The sequence below is a fragment of the Maylandia zebra genome, linkage group LG3 (assembly GCF_041146795.1).
Source record: "Maylandia zebra isolate NMK-2024a linkage group LG3, Mzebra_GT3a, whole genome shotgun sequence".
Lineage (NCBI taxonomy): Eukaryota > Metazoa > Chordata > Actinopteri > Cichliformes > Cichlidae > Maylandia > Maylandia zebra.
This window is the reverse complement of record NC_135169.1, coordinates 23407931-23427396: the sequence shown is the minus strand read 5'-3', so window position 1 is coordinate 23427396 and position 19466 is coordinate 23407931. Positions and strand designations below refer to the sequence as shown.

The window sequence follows — 19466 nt, the reverse complement described above, 5'->3', positions numbered from 1 at the left end:
TTAAAGTCAATTCATCCCATTATTTAGTCAGTGCTGAGCAAATTTGGCAGTGTGTTTTTGAGTGGGTCTGTGAAATGTGATGGATTTTTGGGAGAAAGGATGAGTGACTGGGCTCATAATTTTGAAATCCATGACCTGACTGTTGAACACCACAGCCCTGTGTTTCAGTACCATCTGGGAAGAATGTGATTGCTAACTGCTTCATTTTTCAGCATAGCAATAATCACAAATACACTGTCAATGCAGTAAAATGCAGCAAATGCACTTGGATAGAAAACACACACAATAGAACGCTATCACTCTGGGATTGGCCTCCCTAAATCTTAGACCTCAACATTATTCAAGTAGTGTGAGATCACCTTGATAGAGAGCACAACAAAATGCAGCCAACTTGCAAAGAAGAGCTTTGAATGTCCTCATATTTGGACATACTAAGTACTGACGTTCAAGTTTTTTAGAATTAGATTTGACTATGATTTTACCATCACAAATCCATTGAAAAGCTGTGAAGAAACACAAAAAAATACTTTAAACAAACATAAAAAGATTTATTGAAGTTTCAACTGCTTTAACTGAATAAAGGTACTTTTAATCCCATGTAATCTGTGCTATCTCCAGCTACTCATGTGTGCTTGTCCTGCTAGAATTGTTAGAACGTGCAGTGGTCAATATTGTTAATCACACTATTTTCTATCCTATACAGCTAATATACTCAAATTAGTTGATGTAAATGGGAGCCTCCTTCACACAAAAAGGTTAATTATGGTTCCACATGGGATAAAGTGGCAGGAGTGAGCAGCAGTACAACTGAGCAGTAGCAGATTTAAAGTGGCAGTTGGTACAGTATTGCACGGAGTAAGGGTTTTTATTTTTATTTAAATACTAATAAAAATAAAGTGACCAGTGCAGAGTGTAGTATGTACTTGAGAAACTGTAGGACATATTCTGAGTGCATCCTGTGGAGTGTGTGTGTTTAAGTGTTGTCGTTGAGGTGTCGAATGGCTTGATGGTAAAAGCTGTTTTTGAGTCTTGTAGTCCGTATAAGACAGATGTCCTGAGTGGAAGGAAGCCTCATGCCTGCAATGTGCTCTGCTGCCTTCGCCACCCTCTGTAGTGATTTGCGGCTGCTGGCAGAGGAGCTTCCATACCAAACTGTAATGCAGCTCATCAGCAAGCTCTCAACATACAGACCTGGATGACCTCTGATGTCCTACTTTTAAATTCAGATAAAATTGAGGTCATTGTACTTGGGACTAAAAATCTTAGAAATATGGCATCTAACTAGATGCTTACTCTGGATGGCATTAGCTTGGCCTCCAGTAACACTGTGAGCAGGGCTGGACTGGCACAAAAAAATCGGCCCGGGCATTTTGACTAGAGACCGGCCCACCAAAAATGTGACGTCATTCAGGGGTACAACCGCAAAGGATTCTGGGAACTTGTGGCAAGAGGTACTAGCGCATGCAGGCTTTCAATTGAACTCAGTTACACAGCGATAAAAAGAAACACAAAAAATGGCAAGAAGCTGTTGTATTATTAACTGCAATAGCCGGTGTTGTGCCAAAAAGTGATTGTCTGCCAAAAACTGATTTCCGGTATTTGCCAAAAACTGATTGCTCATATTTAAATTGCTATAAGTAACTTGTTGGGCTATAATATGTGAAACATATGTCAAATGCATCCCTTATGGATGACATAAAGTCATCTCTCCATCTCTCTCTGCTGCTCTTCTGTCTCCTCCACTTTTGATGATAAATCAGCCTGGTGCAACATGTAAGGATTGGCACAATTTGTTAAGATTGTGAGGAGTTTGAGAAACTAACCTTTTTTTTGTGTGTGTGTAACGTTTGGATCTATAGCCATCAGAATTGTTGTCGTGAGGCCAAGAGAGATGCCAAGCGGATTTATTTTACCAAGTGGATCATCATGGCCTTGCCATATTGGTCCATTTGGTTGACCTTTATTATAATTATGAATTTATTTTATTTTCAGTTGCAAACGGGACAGACATAACTGTGGGATAGGACAGGGGGAAAGAATTGAAGAAAGAGGGGGAGAGAAAGAAAGAAAACCAAAGGGGAGAAGAGACGGTGAGAAGGGGGGGAAGAGAGAAAAAAAAAACAACAAAAAAAACTCCTGGGTCACCTGTATGGAGAAAAAAAAAAAAAAACAGAGGAGACAGCAAACAACAAAGAGCAACATAATAATAGAAAAAAAAGCACCATCACAATAAACTAGCTAGTCATAGATATTAATAGTTACTAAATAATAGACGATATTGTTCAGCACGCAAGATAGACAGCGCACAGTGTGCTTTGAGGCAGCAGCCAAGAAAGCTGTAGTCCGCGTCTGTGAATACCCGTGTGTACACCTGTGTGCATACCTGTGTGGATCAGCATGCTTGCATTCCAAAGGTTTCTCCATGTAATGATCTGCTAGGGAGTGTGGGGAGCCACAGCCCTGTCCTTTATGGTATCAAGCAGGTATGGAGGAGATCAAAACTCCAGACATCCAGAGGCCCCCAGAACACAAGAGACCAAGGAAGACCCACAGAGGGGAAGCTGCGCCACTGTCCCAGTAAGAGCTAAGGAGAGTCCCAGATGAGGGCTCATTCAGCAGCCGCGGAGCAGAAGCCAGGGGGAGTTGCAGTGATGCGCCCGTGGGCTCCACCGGCAGCCAGCTGTGCCTGAGTGACCGAGCCCCAGGCCGAGAGGCCGGGGGCACCCCACCTCCGAAATGGCCCGAGCGAGCCCCAATAAGCGGCCGCCAAGGAGTGAGCCGGTGTGTACCCAGACGCCCACCCCCAGATACAAAGAACCACCAACGCACCGACACCTGAGGGAGTCCGCCACCGGCAGGGGAAGTGGTGGTGGGTGGAGATAGACCTCCAAACCTTGGAAGGCCCGAGATGTCCCCAGAGAGGTGGCGTCTGATACCCAACCTGACATATAGACACAAACATCCATTCCCACCCTCATGCTCTCATGTGCACTTCACACTCAACCGACGTGGAGACAAATATAAAGAGACGCTGTATACGCGATCACACTCCCCAAGCGTACTCTACAAACCGGGTCTAGGTACCCCTGCCCCTGGAGGGGGGAACTGCACCCAGACCCAGGTGGTGTTACCCTTTTCCCTGCGGTGGGGAGAGGCAGACCGCCCCGACTCCGCAGCAGCAGGGAGGCCCCACACCCCAGACCGCAGCCGGACGGCCAACTCCTCCTAGCCCCCCCGCTCCAGCAGGCCGCAGAGAATGGGGGCGAGAGAAGACTCCAAACCTCCCTCCACCCGCTCATTGTAGTGTTGACGCATGTGTGTTCTAAGGTGCAATTAAAACCCAGGAGGGCATGGAGCTACCTGCCAGAGAGCAGCAGGTAAGCGCATAGTCCCTCCTGTTAGCCCTCAATGTCTACGTGTATTTAAAATTGAGAGGTGGGCAACGATGCCAGGGGTGAGGTGTACACCCTGATGGTAACTTTGACTCCATGTATTGTGCCCACCCCCAAGATCCTATATGTATGTGTAATGAGGGTGTGAGTAATGTGAATGTCTAAGTTGTGGGATAAAATTGAGGCAGAGGCAGCCAGAAGGGGACAGAGGGGGGGGGGGGGGTAGCCTCCTCTGCATCCTGGTGACATACCCCTACTCCAAGGCCCTGCATGTGTGGGTGGTTGTGGTGGAGCGGGAGGAGGGAGGCAGCTGGAGATGGGGAGGGAAGGAAGGGAGGGGCAGGTGACCCCTCCCTGGGGCCAGTTCCCCCGCTGACCCCAGTAGGCACTCCCACACTCTGCGACCCGCCAGGGAAAAGGGGGCCCAGGCCCATCCAGACCGGGGCCCAGCGCAGCAGCGCCCCCCGGCCCCACAGAGCCCGGGACAGTCCACCCAACCCCACCACAGAGAAAACTGCACCCACCCCACCATCCACTCGTCTTCCAGACTACATGAGACAATAGACGCCCAGGCTGAGATCTTCCTCCACCTCTCCTGTATCTCCCCCTCCTGCAGAGAGTTCCTGAGGGGAGGAAAGCTCCTGCAAGGTGTAACAATCTCCCCCACCGGTTGAAGAGCCCCACAGGCGACTCGACACACCGGCGGCACCCTGCGCCAGGGATGGGCTCCCATGAGAAACTAACCTTAAGCATAAAATAAAATTTACTATCAGTAACTTCATAGCACCCGCCCAGTGTTGGGAAGGTTACTTTTAAAATGTATTCCATTACAGAATACAGAATACATGCCCCAAAATGTATTCTGTAACGTATTCCGTTCCGACTATGATGAGTCGATCATGACCAATTGGCCAATCCAACACCTTTCATTATTTATACCCTTCCAAAAAAAAAAAAAAAAAAATCAATCGGCCCATAAAAACAAAAAATCGCCAGCGGCCCACCGGGCAAATGGCCGGTATGCCCGATGGCCAGTCCTGCTATGACTGTGAGGAAACTTGGGGGGGTCATTTTCGATTAGCACAGGGGTCGGCAACCTGCGGCTCCGGAGCTGCATGCGGCTCTTTAGTCTTTATACTGCGGCTCCGCAGTTATTTACTGGATTGATATCGTTCATTAACAAGCTTTATTTTGACTTTTACTTTGTGTACAGAATTATCAACACCTACACCAGCCAACACACCAGTTTGTGAGTAATTCATGAGACTTAGTCCAGCTTGACAGATTTGGGGCAACATGACTTGTTTGTTTCAGTTAACTCATAGCTGTTAAACAAAGCCTAGAAGTTAATGTAAAGTAAGTTAGGGAGTAACAAATGTTATACAGGGGCGGTGAAATTTTAGGGGCTTTTATGTCATCTAGCTAGGAAGCTAACCTACAGTGTGAATAATGATCAGACAAGTTCCTGGATTAAATCTTTTATGGTGTTAAATTTACCTTGTATATCTACCATTGTGTTTTATCTAAATGTAAGATCCACTGATTTTTGTCAAATGCAGCTGCTTGCAGCAATGTTAGCTGTGTAAAGCAGAGACTCATGGACAGATTACAACACACTGTATGACTGGTTTGCCTGTCACCAAATTATAAATGATTTAGGCAAATTGTTTTTCATGTTTTGAGTGATTAAACCGATTAAACAGACAGAAGACAATTCTGACCTATAACGTGGAATCTTTGTGTTTCTAGATGTTGCAGGTCTCAGAATGAAGCTTTCCTCTTTAGTGGGCTTGTCTCAGATTGATAAGGACACCCTCCTAAATCAGGTTAGTCTGTTCTTATCTCATCAGAAATATTAGTACTTGGGGAAAACTGAAAAAAATCGTAATCCCAGACTGATATTTTATAGATTAAAAAATGCAAAATTTGCTTAAAGTCTTGCCTCAATAAATGTTTTTCTTAGATCTATTAAACGTTTCTCTGAGTGTTTTCTTGTGCTCTGCTCTAAACACTAAAGATCCTAGTCTAACTCATTGGCATTCCCAGTGTGCCTGACATTTTCTCCACATAATGAGGCATAAAAGGACCCAGTGGACCTGAGTGTAGCATACACTAAGCAGAGAAAGTAGTGACTCTAACTCGGTCTTCCTTTTTTTAATCCATAGATTAAATCAGCACTGGTGAAAAATGGACTCCCACAGGACGTCATTCTACAGCTGAGAAGCAGTGACCCGCAGATTGGTGCAGCTGCAGCGCCCTCTAGTGGTGCAGCATAAACAGTGACTAGTGTGTGATGTCTGCTGGGGCTTAATAATATACTTCTGATATGATTTCTCAGCATTAGCAAGTTTTGAAAAAAATCATTGATGATGCCAGATGTTGGTTGTTGTACTGACAGAGGTGTTTCATTTAGAGTTAGCATTATTGTATTAGCTAATGGTGTTCTGGGCACATTTCCAATTTAGGTAGGACTTTAGGAAAATATTTCCATATTAAGATAAAGAGACAGTATTGTCCATGAATGTAATTTACTATGATGTGGCTACAAAAAGTGTGAATAATATATTTGTGGAGTAGCAGTCACTCTCCTTTATCTCTCCGGGGTATTCATGTGTATCTAGGAAGTTTAATGCTTCTTAAAGGTTCTGGGAGGGACCAAGGAGAAAGTTTGGTGCTTGGATATTTTTTTTTTTTTAGCTGTTATTGGGGATTTTTAACATTAAATGGTTTTAATTCAGATATAGGATTCGTGTATACCTTGGCTGATTGTTTTAATCATGAAATATGATATAAAATGGTTTCATGGCTTAATTGCTGTTTCGGAAAGTGTGAAAACACCCCTGGTAGGTTATGAGCAAAGTGTGGCTCATAAGTTGAAAGTTATCACACACACAAATGGAGACCACGTGTAAAAGCGGTGAACCTACTCAGGAGTGACTGAGTAGGTTCAATTATGGAAGAAATATTCATGTTTCAAAGCTTAGCGTCAGACTTGTTTTCTGTGATCACAGCTCCGAAAAAAAATGCCAATTGCCACAAGATTGTGCTGCCACAAGATGTCACTATGCTGAGCGGCAGCATGTCTCAGACTGGTGCAGCTGCAGCGCCCACTTGTGAGACAGCAAAAACTTAAAAAGACTCGTGTTTCATGTCTGATAATGTTCAGAATATTTAGAAATTCGTGCCTTTGTTGTTGTTACCGCTGTTGGATGTACATGTAATGCTAAAATAAAGTAAAACCCCACAAACCACCGTGAAAAACCAAAAGGAGCCAAAGTAGTTTAAAAGACATCAGTTTAATTCCAGGTGAACGATCCAGAGCAGCATATCAAAAGAAATGATACACAGGTCACGGTTTCAAGGTTGTAACATGACATAAATAAAACATCAGTGAGCTGTAAACTTGTTCATCATGAAGCCGCATGATATTAAACTCTGTTTTTTGGGCTCTGAAACTTCTTTTTTTTTTTTTTAGCCAACCAACAACCCAATCTGAAAACACATCTTCCCAGATCTCAAAATACTGTTTTTCAAAGTTTTTTGGATTTGGTTCAAATAAACAAAAAATTACAAAAAAATATCTTCTGATTTAGCACTTGTGTTTGACTGGCGGCCAGCTATGAATTTCAGGCCCTCTTTGTGTGTGCGCACATTCCTTCTCGCTGTCTAGTAAAACAGCACCGAGATGCGCCTGTTTTGTTTTAGCTAGCAACATCTATGCTGGATTTTAACAGAATCAGTTATGAGGAGGCGACTGCCCCGACATGGATCAACAAAAACAAGCGCTGATGATACAAACACACACCTGGACAAAAACATTTACAGTTTAAAATGTTTTTTTTTTTTTTTGTGGGGGGGTTTTAGGTGTTGGACAAATTTGAGGTACAGCTGGTTTTGTTTGTGAGTGATGTTTTGGACTCTTTGTTCAGCCCTGAATAAACCCTCAATTAGACCAAAAATAATTTTAAGGAGAGAATAATTAAAACATCAAACCTTGTGTACCTCTGGACTTCTCTGACGTTCACAAGATCAAAAACATTTCAAACCTCGTTTTGCTTCAAACTGATCAAAAACAAAAAAAGACTGCAGGAACTGTCCCTTCATGAGAATTGCACATCATTGATAGAAAATATGAACTTTCCTATTTACAGCTAGCAGAGACCCGACCTGGGCGGACTGAGTGTTTCTGTCTGTCATGAGAGAAGTTACGAGAAACTTTCAGGAAACCTTTCCAACATCCTCTGCAGTCACTATAAAAGTTCAAAATCCCACAGAAATAAGGCAGCGTACAGCTCGAAGAACGTGCTTTCACACTGTGAACAACATGCAGCTAAACTTAAGATCCAATGTGCAACATAATTCTAAATAAATTAGAATGAGACGAACAGTAAAAGCCTCATATACACGTATGATTTTTCTCTTTAAAAGGTCCAAAAGCCTTGGAGAACTGTCCCAAGCATTTGTAGCCTTTACACGGTCCACATGTTGCATTTACCTGGCAGTAAGGCCCGCCTCACAGCTGAGCAACACGAGATTCTACTTTCTTTGACAGTTTGGAGGAAAATGATGAGCTTAAAGGCAAAATTTAAACTAACATCTGAAAGTTAGAAAATACTGAATCTTTAATAGTATCAATGTTCCAGAAGCCTTGTATTTTTCCTCGTGTGGGGGGATCTTTGTGAGAATCACCCAACTGTGCAAGTGTTTAAGAATAATTTCCTGGTGTGCACTTAAGCTAGCAGTTTATTAGCTTATCTTTCCGTAAAGCTTTGAAACACCTGACCCCATAAGTCTACGGAGTTCTTAATAAAGCCTATGCTGGTTGTTAAGCCTTAATTATACTTTCTGCAGCCAGTCCGCGGGTATTTAAGTGACATAAATTTTCTTCGTCAGACAGTGAGTGCCAGGGTCTATCCAGACATCTGCCGATCTGCATGTTTCTTCTGACTTAACGGACTCATCTGCTGAGACATTACATTAAAATATAGCAACTCTGCCATCATGTCTCCATCTGTCCATGTCCGAGTATAATCAGGACTTAAACCAGCTAGCCACCCAGTTACACTGAAAGTGGCCAGAGACTGGTTCAGACTGAGCCAGTGCAATGCCACAGTGGCCTCCAGTCTACCTCAAATCAATTCCCATTTAAAGATGAGCTTCTCTCTGGAAATATTGTTATAGCAGACTTAACTTGTAACAAAAATGCTGGTGTTTCTTTTGGAAAATCTTACTATGTTAGTTAGCCCTGGCCCTGAAAGGATGCTTGAATTCAACATTTTGACAAGTTTATTGCAATCAATTTCTGTCATGTTGTTGCAGTGTAGGTACAATTAGCCTAATTTCTCAACTTGCACATTCAAACAATGTTTTCTTTAGCATAGCCAAGTAATTTTTCTAGCTAAGTCTAAAAAAAAAAAAAAGAAAAAGAAAAAACCCCTTGTGATCGTCCAATATTGTGTGACTCCAAAGAAGATACCTGCAGGCTAGACAAAAGTGGCAGTAGTAGCACTTGACGTAGAGCTCCACCTTTGGCCTTCAAGCCACTTTCATTGGTTGACACCACACATCACTATGCTGATTTTGGATAAGCTAATTTCTAGGTGCTAAGCTAAGCTAAGCTAAGCTAAGCGGCCACTAGTCCCAGATCTACATATTTTTTCAGATATGTGGGATGTCCACATTAACAACAACAACAAAAAAACGTAGCAGTACATGTGTGCTTCAACATTTTTTTGACTCATTCTTACTGTAAAAATATTTAGTATAATTTCAAGTGTAACGTTTAAAGGTCAAAATAAACTATGCATTTCTGCACCAGCAGCCCCACGTTGTTCACAATGTGAATGCAGAACTAGAAGTCTTTCTACAGCTGTTTCATAACATCTCTCTAATCTTTAATATTTTGCCTTTAAATTGTTAATAAATATCCAAAAGCATGTTAAAATATAAAAAAGGCAGATTAAGTCATGTAACTTCATCTCTCAGCTGGAAAGTTTTGATCGAAACCTCTGAGGGCTGCAGCGAGTACTCTGAGAAAATGGACAATTCGCAGAATATTGTTCAGCCCAGGTTGGACAAGGAAATGAAAAAATATATACAAACATACATAAAACACACAGAGGGTGGAGCTGCCTTCATGTCTGACCTCTGACTCTTTCCAATACAAAGCCACCAGTTTACTTTATAAAATGTATCACATGATCACCATCATTCATTTGAGACTGTTTCCTGTGTTAAAAATACAATGTGCTGATAAATCGCCCGACTCTGGTCATATATACTTTCAAATATATCCAAGTAACAGGTCAGCAGTGAAAGGCAGCCCCACCCCTCACATAAAAACACACACTTGTTAGAGTTAATTCCACAGAATAGTTAGAAACCATAACTAAGTTAAGAGTCGTCCCTTCACTGAGATAACGCAGAATACTCACTGGTGAACTCTGAGTTTGTGTTTCACTGTCAAACAGATTTCAGTGTAGTAAATCCTTTCCCCCCCAAAAGCAGCTTCTTTTTTATACCTTCAATTGCACCAAACTATATATGTGTGTGCATGTGTGCGTAATAATAGTGTAAGAAATCTGCAAATGTAACAAAGTTTAGTAGCACGTCAAACAGAAGAATGAGTAAAAAAACAAAAACCCTAAAACAAGAATTCAACATTCCCACACACGCTTGTCATCCTGGACATGACTGCACAGGAAGCTAATGCATTTATGTTTCAGAATAAAACAAATGAATGTTATAAATATAGAAACCATTTAAGATTGGTTGAGCACGAGAATAAAAATAGATAATTAATTGCCCTCCACGTAAACACGTTAATAAACTATGTGACTAAAAGTATTTGGATGCTTCAGTTAGAGGGCTTATTCATTCCCAATAGAGCCCCACCATCAAAACGTACAAATATCCCTGTGGATAAACTTTCTGGTTGAACACCAGCGTAGATTGAAGAAGCCTAAGTACTTATGGCCACAAAGCATACCATGGTAAACAGTAGTTGCATAAACAAAATTTAAAGCTTGACATGTTTTGCACCACAAGGCTTCACCAGTGTGGACGGAAAACAAACAGAAAACACACAAAACACACAGAACCTAACGAATTCAGTATCAGTGCATCCCGAATAATTAAAGCTCGACTGTACATAAAAACTCAAATAGTCTCTCTATCGTGCTGCAGTGTATGATTAAGAAACACTGAGATGAACCAGGAAGCTGAACTGACCTATTTTAGAAACTTCCTGTGGAGGCTGATGAAAGCTTGAGTGGTAAAACAATCACCAGCATAAATACTGGTTGAATAAAGCAGTAAAGCACTGGGATTTGACCGATATCTGACTGTTAGTGGACATCAGCTGGTCACAGTAGCTGAAACGTCACAGGCATTTTAATTAAAGAGTAACTCAAAGGACGGTTTTCCTCTTCTTACACTCACGGGATTAAAGAACGGCTCCATACCCATATTTGGAGGAAGTTTCGGACAGGTGAGGTTACACGCTCTCTGTACAAATGATACGTTTCGCACATACACAAATGCACAGAGTGACCAGGGGCAGCCAATGAGAAGAAAGCTGTCTTAAAGTGGGAGGAGCTTTATTTAATATAAATAAGGCTTATTTTTAATTTTAAATCATGCAAAGCTGGTCGTGTAGTTTCACGTGTAGTTTATTGTATTACACTGTTTATTGTATTACACTGTAGTTTTTAATTTTATTGTTATTGTTAAGCACTTTGTGCAGCATCGGCTGTTGGAAATGTGCTATATAAATAAATCTGACCTTGACCTTGACCTTGACCTGCTCACTGGGGTCATGTGATTGTTGGGATTTTGTCTGTATTACTGGAGGGTCTTTACGTTACAAGCCCCTTGAGCTGACTGTTGCTGTGATTTGGCGCTACGCAAATAAAACTGAATTGAACCGAATAGAAAAGTAATTTCCATGAATAAAAATCTGGAGGTTTAACTAAATTTTAAGCATCGTGCCATAAAGAGAGATGTCTCACAAGTATGACGCCAAGCTCAGTTTCATAACTCAGCTATATGAAATCTATTGTTAAAGGCAGAGCTGATGGTGATCAGCGTTTGAACTGAACATGAAAGACAGGCATCGACTCACCCTCACAACACGAGGAATCACAAGGTCAAGTTCTTCGCCTGTCAGGATTTAAACCCTGGTCAGGTGACTTGTACCCGTTTTTGAGTTACTCTTTAAAGAACATTGAAGCGACTGCGCATCTCGTTTTCCCCCCTCCCACAGCTTTGGACGCACTTGATGTGCATGTTGCATTTACGTCTCTTTAGCAGCGCCTGTCGTTGGGTTTAGTGGACATTATATTTAGACCTTTTTAATTCAGCCTGTTTAGTGTGAAACTGTCTAAAAGCCACACCAGTCAAATCCCAGAGTCCACACAGGAGTAGCTCTTTCCTATAACTGCACATCAGGACACATCGGGGGGCGGTCAGTGCTCTTTCCTCGTGCCAGGAAAGATGAGAAATAGGTTTTCATGAACATTGTGTTTAGGTCCTGGAGGAGAGTCATACTTGGTGCATTATTCATTCTTCATTCATTCATTCACACCTCGGCCTTCATCCCTTTTACTCTCACCCCCTCAGTTCCAGAGATAAGACATCATAAATATGCAAAAAATTCATTCACGCGCTCACACAAGCACACAAAAACCTCCCTCGCCTTCCCTTTTTCTTCTCTCTCCTCTCCGTCCCCTCTTGTGCCCACGAGTCAGACGTCGTAGTCAGGCAGGGCGGAGTAGGTGATGCCTCCGACTGACGGAGGGCTGGAGTGGAGCGGGAGAAGCCAGCAAAAGACCGACCCTGCAAAGACGGAAAGAGAGATGAAACAGTGCTTTATGTATTTGGAGCGCCGGCGAGACGTAGGTGTCAAAAGATCAGCGCACCTCTCCCAAAGACCTCCCGCAACAGGGCCAGCTTCGGCTTGCGGGTGTGTGAAGGGTGGTGAGGCAGCTGTGAGGAGGGGGTGGAGGATGAAGAGGACGAAGAAGCCCTGTCTTTAATCATCAGCCTGTTTCTCATCTGCTCGATGGGAGTCTCGTCTGTGATTATGGAGACCAGCTGAGAGAAGACAAACCACAAACGAGGGCACATGATTTTTTTCCTTTTGTTTCTTTAAGGAGCTTCAACGTTACTGGCAGAAAACAGACAGTCGTCTTCTTAATTTCACATGTTTGACCTGCGCTACCCACCGGTCAAACATGCGATATAGTAACGTTTCTTTAACACCGTTTAGGGTTTTTAAATGACAGCAGTGTTTTACTCTACTAATCCAAAGATCTACATAATAGGAATGCAATCTGTATGTGTAGGGCTTTTATTGTGAAAGACAAAGACAGGAAGAAGCTGTGTACTGCATGAGGGACGACTTAAAACATGCCTGCATCACCTCTGACTGACGGCATGTTTTCATTAGACTGATCTCTAATACTTAAAAGTGTGTGTGTGTGTGTGTACCTGATCGTAGAAGATGACCATGACAAACACACCAAACAGCACCGACTCCACGAGGAGGATGATGTAATGCGCCCTGAGACAAAGAGAAGGAAACTGTCACAAGCCTGACGCTTCATCCTGAAAACCAGCCGTCACAGGTCGCTCTGTCTCACACTATCAGGTGTTTGCTGGGCGTCTCCTCGCTTTCCTTCTCTGCGTCACCGCCTCGCTCGTTCCTTATTCTCCACACCCACGCCGACACCACCAGCACCATGGAGTACAGGCTGGCCATACCTGCGCACAGACATCACGTCACAAATCACAGCCTGAGAATCTCTACCTTCACTTTTCAGACTGAGGTGAAAGCAGCAGCAGCAGCTCACCACATTCCCAGAGCGGACCTTTGTCTGTGTTTTTGTGAACACCTCCAGCGTGTGAAAACTTTACACGCTGGAGGTGTTCACAAACTTTACACAAAACTTTTGTGTGTTTTCTAAAAAGTCATCATTTCGACAGGCAGTGTGAATTGTGTGCTCACCAGTGTAGAAGAGAAACTGGATGAAATACTTCTGGTTTAGCTCCCCGACACAATTATTGATCCTAAAAATGACACACGCACATCAGAAAAGCACAGATGAGAAGATGCTGGAGGTGTAAAAACAGAGGTGGGGGTAAAGGTGGGGGGTGGCAGGCCGATGGACAGACGAGGGCGTGTTCTCACCAGGGACAGTGGTGGTCCATGCGGCGTATGCACCTCTGGCAGACGCGGCAGTGATGCGCTCTGGGGGGTCTGTAGGTTTCGCAGCGACTGCACACCGTCCAGCCCTCGCAGCCCTGAACACAGCAGCGCAGCAGTTCATGTGTTAAAACCTCAAACACTCCCAAGTGCAGGCTGAGGGTGAGGATGAGCAGCTGCACGTGCACCAATCATTTCTGCTTTAAAGTTTAAAAAAATAAAAAATAAAAATCATACAATATGATCCAAACTTATAGGCACGCATTCAGGGTTTCCTTTTTTGGCAGGAACACACTTTACAGACAGCTGTAAGCTCGTAAGCGCATAATAACACGCTGTGAAGCAGACACGAGTGCAGCTGCTGGGACGTGAATGACGGCGCGCTGAGATAAACACGGTGCAAACCTGGTAAAATTACAGCTCAGAGTACAGCTGCCATCCACCGACACTCCCTCTCTGTCATTAGCGTTCGGCTTGTTTTTGCTTATTTTCAAGCCACAAACATCACTGCTGAGTTCAGGGTGGGAACAAAAGTAGGAATTTGGAGCTCTTCCAGTGTTTGGTCTTTTAGCGTCAGTCTTGCTCTCATACAAGTTTTTATAATCTGTGGGATTAAAAACAACAGCTATCATTCTGGTTCTGCTCTTAGCTGTAAAGAATATATTTTTAAAGCTGCCCAGTCTTACTTCCCACATATAAAAATCAGCACTTTCCCCCCTCAAACCTGCAGAAATCCATCCACACGTTTCAGTTCTCCCTCCCTCTCTCACCTCCAGGTCATTAAAAATGCAGACGGCGCGGCGTCACATCACCCCGACTCGAAAGGTTTCACTGATACTGAGAGGTGAACTGCTGTCAGCCTGCAGCAAACTACGCTACAGATTAGTGACGGATCTTTTCAGTCAGTTTGGTGTAGGTGAACTCGATGGATGGAAACGCAGTCATTGGTCCAAATAGGCCAGCAGCCGGCCAATTAGGTTACCCAAGACTAGGGCTGTGCGATATGACCAAAATCTCATATCCCGATATAAGAATTCTATCGTCCGATAACGATATAAATCACAAAAATGTAACATTTTCTGTAAACTCTGTGAATCTCGGGCAGCTCGACTTGCAGGAAGTGTTTCCAGCTGCGCGTCATGCAGCTGGAGTTGAGTGTTTTAACCGATGAATGAAACTACACATTTTTAGACATAAGTTGTAACGGCCGCCGTTTTCTTTGTGAGTATTTATTACACGGCGTGCTGCGGGGAAAAGCCTGTTCTAACGTTTGAGTCTAAGGTAAATTTTTTAGCACCTGCCGGCTCTTTTTTGCTTCTCATCCGTAAATAATCTGCTCTTTCACGTGATTCAGTTTATTTTGAAAAGTCTCAACAGGATCTTGAGCTTTATTGTGAAAGGTTTATGTGGAACATAAACAAGCGGATACGCGATGGTTTTACCGTAGTTGTTGCTAACCACAATGCATAAAAACAGGCGCTTGTCCGTTCGTAGTGTGGTTATATTAAATATAAGAGAAAGAGAGAACTTTAGGAAATGAATATAACCACTACAGTGACCATCAAAACCATGAAACAATATTGCCGTAAACAGTTTATTTTGCGACACCACGAAACAAACGATAGCGTAAAATGAAACGATAGACGTTTTTATATCGTCATCCGATATATATCGTTATATCGAACAGCCCTACCCAAGACCCTACCGTTTTTACCATCATCCTCAGCTGGCATGAACTGACACTCAGCTGTGCCGCATGTGTCTGAATTTTTATTTGACATCATCACTACAGCGACACCGGCCACACGTTTATGTTTCGTAGCGTGCGCGACGAGACGAGGCCGAGCACGACCGACAGTGAGAGCGGTGTGGGAGCCAGCAATTTAGATTTAGTACCAAAATAAAAGAGCCGCTTCAACCAAACACAAACTGGTGTGGAAAGAATTTAATAAACACCTGTCGAGTACAACCAGGCTACCAAAGAGGTGATGCTAGCAACTGGAGACGTGTGACCTGAAAGACCTGACCATGTGACCTGGAGCGCTTGTTAGCTGTGCTCCATACAACAGGAAGCTCAAGCTGCTGCTTCTTTTAGGAGTGATCACAATGGATCATCTCCATCTCACTATCACACCAACCCCTACATGTCCTCCTGGCTGGCAGCTCCATCCTCACCATCCTTTGTCTAATATATCCACTCTCCCTCCTCTGCACACATCCGCACCATCTCAGCTCGACCTGAGCCGTCCCTCTGACGGACTCGTTTCTAATCCTGTTCATTCTGCTCACTCCCACTGAAAATCTCAGAATGACAAGAAGAGCTGACGGTGCTTTGAAATGACGGGTGTAGTTACGCAGGGGTAAAGCAGGGCTCTGAGCAGCTGGTTAAGCAAGCCCAAGCCAACAAACTTACCAGGTCGTGCTGTCATCAGTGACAGCAGCTCATCAAAGGAAGGATGAACATGCCTTTTATTTAACTGCACTTAGAAATACTGTTGTCTAGCAGGCTTCAATAAAACACTGTCCGGTATTTCCTCTACATCGTCAGAAATATCAGATTTCCCCGCTTGCAGTATCGTGATATCATTTTCAGGCTGAACTTGTTTTTCAACCTGCCGGCTCTGTGATCTCAGCCTCCGCTCATGTGAGAATCACATTCTTCTCCCGAGCGAGTGGGCGTCATCTGTGCCGCCTCCTTCCTGCTCTGTCCTGGCGGCTTTCTCCCCTAAACCACACGGAGGATTTTTCCAGCAGTCCGAACGCGTCTGATGCTGTCGTTACGCTCTCAGTGCCACACGTGACCGAGGAAAACTGCGGAAAACGTCCCCAAACCGATTCTCCTGAAACTTAATTTGTGTAAGTGTGCGCGTCTCATCAGGAGGATTTCTGTGTTCTTGCGACTCACCCGCTCGTTCATCCGAGACGACTGAGAGCGGAGGTCCGAGAAGTCGATGGCCGTGTCAGGAAGAGGCACCATGCCTAAACACACAGACACAAAAGACATTTGTTTGGATGTTTCCACCCAGAACCCACAGCGTGTGCGTTTTCTTTTTCTTTAGAAAGATGGACTAGCAGTGAGAAACTCGTGCTACGTGTTTGTGAGCTGAATAGTGAAAGAAATTATGATGAAGAGCTGAAAACCTTTCAGAGAGGAAAGTTAGCGGTTTATAAAAAGTTATCTGCCCTACCCTGAAACAAAGGGAGACTGCTACCAGCCCTGAATGAACTATCAGTACGTTAACAAGCAACAAAGTTTCAGTTATTGTGCCAATGTACTACTTATAGGGTTGGGGAACCCTGCAGTGAGATGAGACTGAAGAAGTCATTCGGATGAGTGACCAAATGTTTGTCCCACTGAAAACGCTACGTCCAGATGAACAGAATCAACTTTTGGGGGTATAAAAGACAGACTTTAACTTTATGAGAGATAAATATGACACACAGGGCGTGTGTGTGTGTGTGTGTGTGTGTGTGTGTCTCTTACTGACCAGGATCTGAGAAAACAGCTTTAGAGTGGCAGGCTAGCAGCAGCAGCAGAATCAGGTTGAACACTGACCCGTGGAGAGTACACCACACACTGTCAGAGACAGAAGAGACATGCGATTATTACACTTCATCATTTAATCTTCTTAATAGAATTCAATTCAATTTTATTTAGATAACGCCAAATACCAACAGCAGTCACCTCTGGGTGCTTATGTTTAAGGTAAAGACCCTACAGCAGTACAATGACAGAAGTAAAGCAAGTTATTAGAGCTTTAGGGAGTCCACGGTACATTTCAATTCAATTCAATAAAACTTTATTGAATTGAAGGATGACCCCGAGGAAAATTGGGTAAATATCCTGTAAATGTTCATGATCACAAAAGACAAAGAAAAGCCGATTTATTTATTTATTTTTGCATTAAACTACAACTTAACTGAGCATAAGTTTCTCTGAAGGGGCTGGATGACTGCTCTGTAACTTTGACAACTTTACAATTTTAATAAAATACGTTTTACTCCTTTGCTTTCTAAATAGTCCTGGTTACATCCAATATCATACAAAACTGCACAGAATAAGCAAAAAGCACTACATTTGACTGAAAATAAGAGTACATACAAACATTTTGTGACGCTAACATTTAAAATATTTGGGTGGAAATTGAGGAAGTGCGCGCTTCTCAGCTCAGGAAAGTCTGAATTTGGCATGAAGACTTGGTTAACGCAGTTTTGAATTTAGGACGAATTAAAGAGCAACTCTCGTTGATTTAGATGAAGCTGCGATTCTGGTTTTAAAGAGGATTTTTGTTCTCAGACACGCAGAGCAACTTTAAATCACCCAAAATTTTGAACGACAGCTGGACTCGTCGGCTCCGGAGTAGGCTAATGAAACGCCTCAGCTACGAAAACAAACCGAAAGCCACCTGTGATGGAGCGCGAGCCCGGTTACAAAACCAAAGACGTGAATGGGAACGCGATTAAAGCCACATTACAGTGAGAACAAACGAGATTTGATTCAGTTTCACTGCGCCGAGGGTGAAATCGTGAAGATACCGTTACTGTTGATCTGTTTGCTGTCAAATGAATGAAGGCACAGCAAAGAGGCGGACGACATATTGAGGGATTTTAAGGGGTTTAAAAAGGCGTGGAAATGCAAAACACCCACCTGTCCGAGTACGCGGGGATGAGCACGTACTGTATGACCACATAGTCCGCATAAAACACGCTGAAATAAGTTAAAATCAGGCAGATAACGCCGCAGGGATCTCGCCTACAGCGAAGAACCGCCATCTTCTCCCGGGCTCCACCCCCGTCCCCCGCTTCCGGGTGACGTCAGATGGAAACTTGAAGCTGCCTTCCAGGACCGTCGAGAAAAGGCGATTCATGTTTAAAGGGCCAGTTCATCTTTTTTTTCTTCAAAAGAGATTAAAGAATATTTGACTCAACAAATAAATCTTCACCTCTGATCTGCCGTGTTTCTTTTTTATTGATACCCTTAAGCAGATTTGTTTTTCAGATCACAGAGCTGCCAGTCAATCTAGTAGACGGGGAGTAAGCTGTGGTCACCATGGAATGGACATGGTGAACAGTAATACTATGGTAGGCTGTGGTACTCAGCTGGTATAGTGGGGTTCAAAGACTGGATACATGTTTTCATCTTGTTTATGTCAAACTGTGACCATACCATTGGAATGTTTCAGCAGACACTGACATGCAAAAACACCAGACAATATTTGTCCAACCTTCTATGGTCCAGTTTTGATGAGCTCATGTAAATTGTAGCCTCAAGTTCCTTTTCTTTGCTGAAAGGAGCAGCATAAAAGACCGGTGAGGTCTTCTGCTGCTGCCAGGTTTGAAGTCAGCCAGAGACGCTCTTCTGATTTGACTTGAACTTCAGTGGGTCGCGTTGAGCACAGTTGCCCAATTCTGTCGGGTTGCTCCCATGTGATTGGCTGAATAGATTTTGTCTTTAGCAATCAGTTACAATCTTAGAAACATTGTCTCTAACTAGACACTTAATCTGGATGGCATTACCTTGGCCTCCAGTAACACAGTAAGGAATTTTTAAGCATGCTAAACCAATATATTTCTTCTATTTCAATATAATGCTTTCTTGCATTTGGACAGTTTCTCTAAAATTAGAAACATCCTGTCTTTAGCCGTGTCCAAGTTCATAGGCTGCATCCTCCTGAGGACCTGGCCTTCACAGTCTATGTGGACCAGGTCCTTCGAAGGCTGGAAGTGAGTGGCTGTGAAATTGGACCGTCTAGTCTTCAGATTTGCATCACCGGCTGTTTCAGTGGAGTTTAATAAACTCAGCCGTCTGCTCCTTGCTATCTAAAATATAACAGGATATTGGTGTAACTTCTCAATCATGTCACACTGCT

The 19466-nt window shown here is 43.3% G+C and overlaps 1 protein-coding gene across 1 annotated transcript; it reads right to left on the bottom strand.

Moving 5' to 3' along the window:
* Positions 1–6669: 6669 nt before the first annotated feature.
* Positions 6670–18410, bottom strand: zgc:77880 (zf-DHHC domain-containing protein). Its single transcript, XM_004570116.3, has 9 exons — positions 18245–18410; positions 17085–17173; positions 16502–16575; positions 13582–13694; positions 13399–13460; positions 13034–13154; positions 12882–12954; positions 12311–12485; positions 6670–12227 (listed from the first exon to the last, which is right to left on the bottom strand). The coding sequence occupies exons 1-9, from the start codon at positions 18367–18369 to the stop codon at positions 12136–12138; spliced, it is 924 nt and encodes a 307-aa protein (XP_004570173.1). The 5' UTR covers positions 18370–18410; the 3' UTR covers positions 6670–12135.
* Positions 18411–19466: the final 1056 nt, after the last annotated feature.

Bases quoted from the DNA above. Each gene is read 5' to 3' on its own strand.
- zgc:77880 (XM_004570116.3), bottom strand. From the start codon at position 18,369: ATGGCGGTTCTTCGCTGTAGGCGAGATCCCTGCGGCGTTATCTGCCTG. The intron at 16,576-17,084 runs GTCAGTAAGAGA...CTGTGTGTTTAG, and splicing joins AGCTGTTTTCTCAGATCCTG to GCATGGTGCCTCTTCCTGAC. The intron at 12,228-12,310 runs GTGCGCTGATCT...CCGTCTTTGCAG, and splicing joins GCGGGAGGTCTTTGGGAGAG to GGTCGGTCTTTTGCTGGCTT.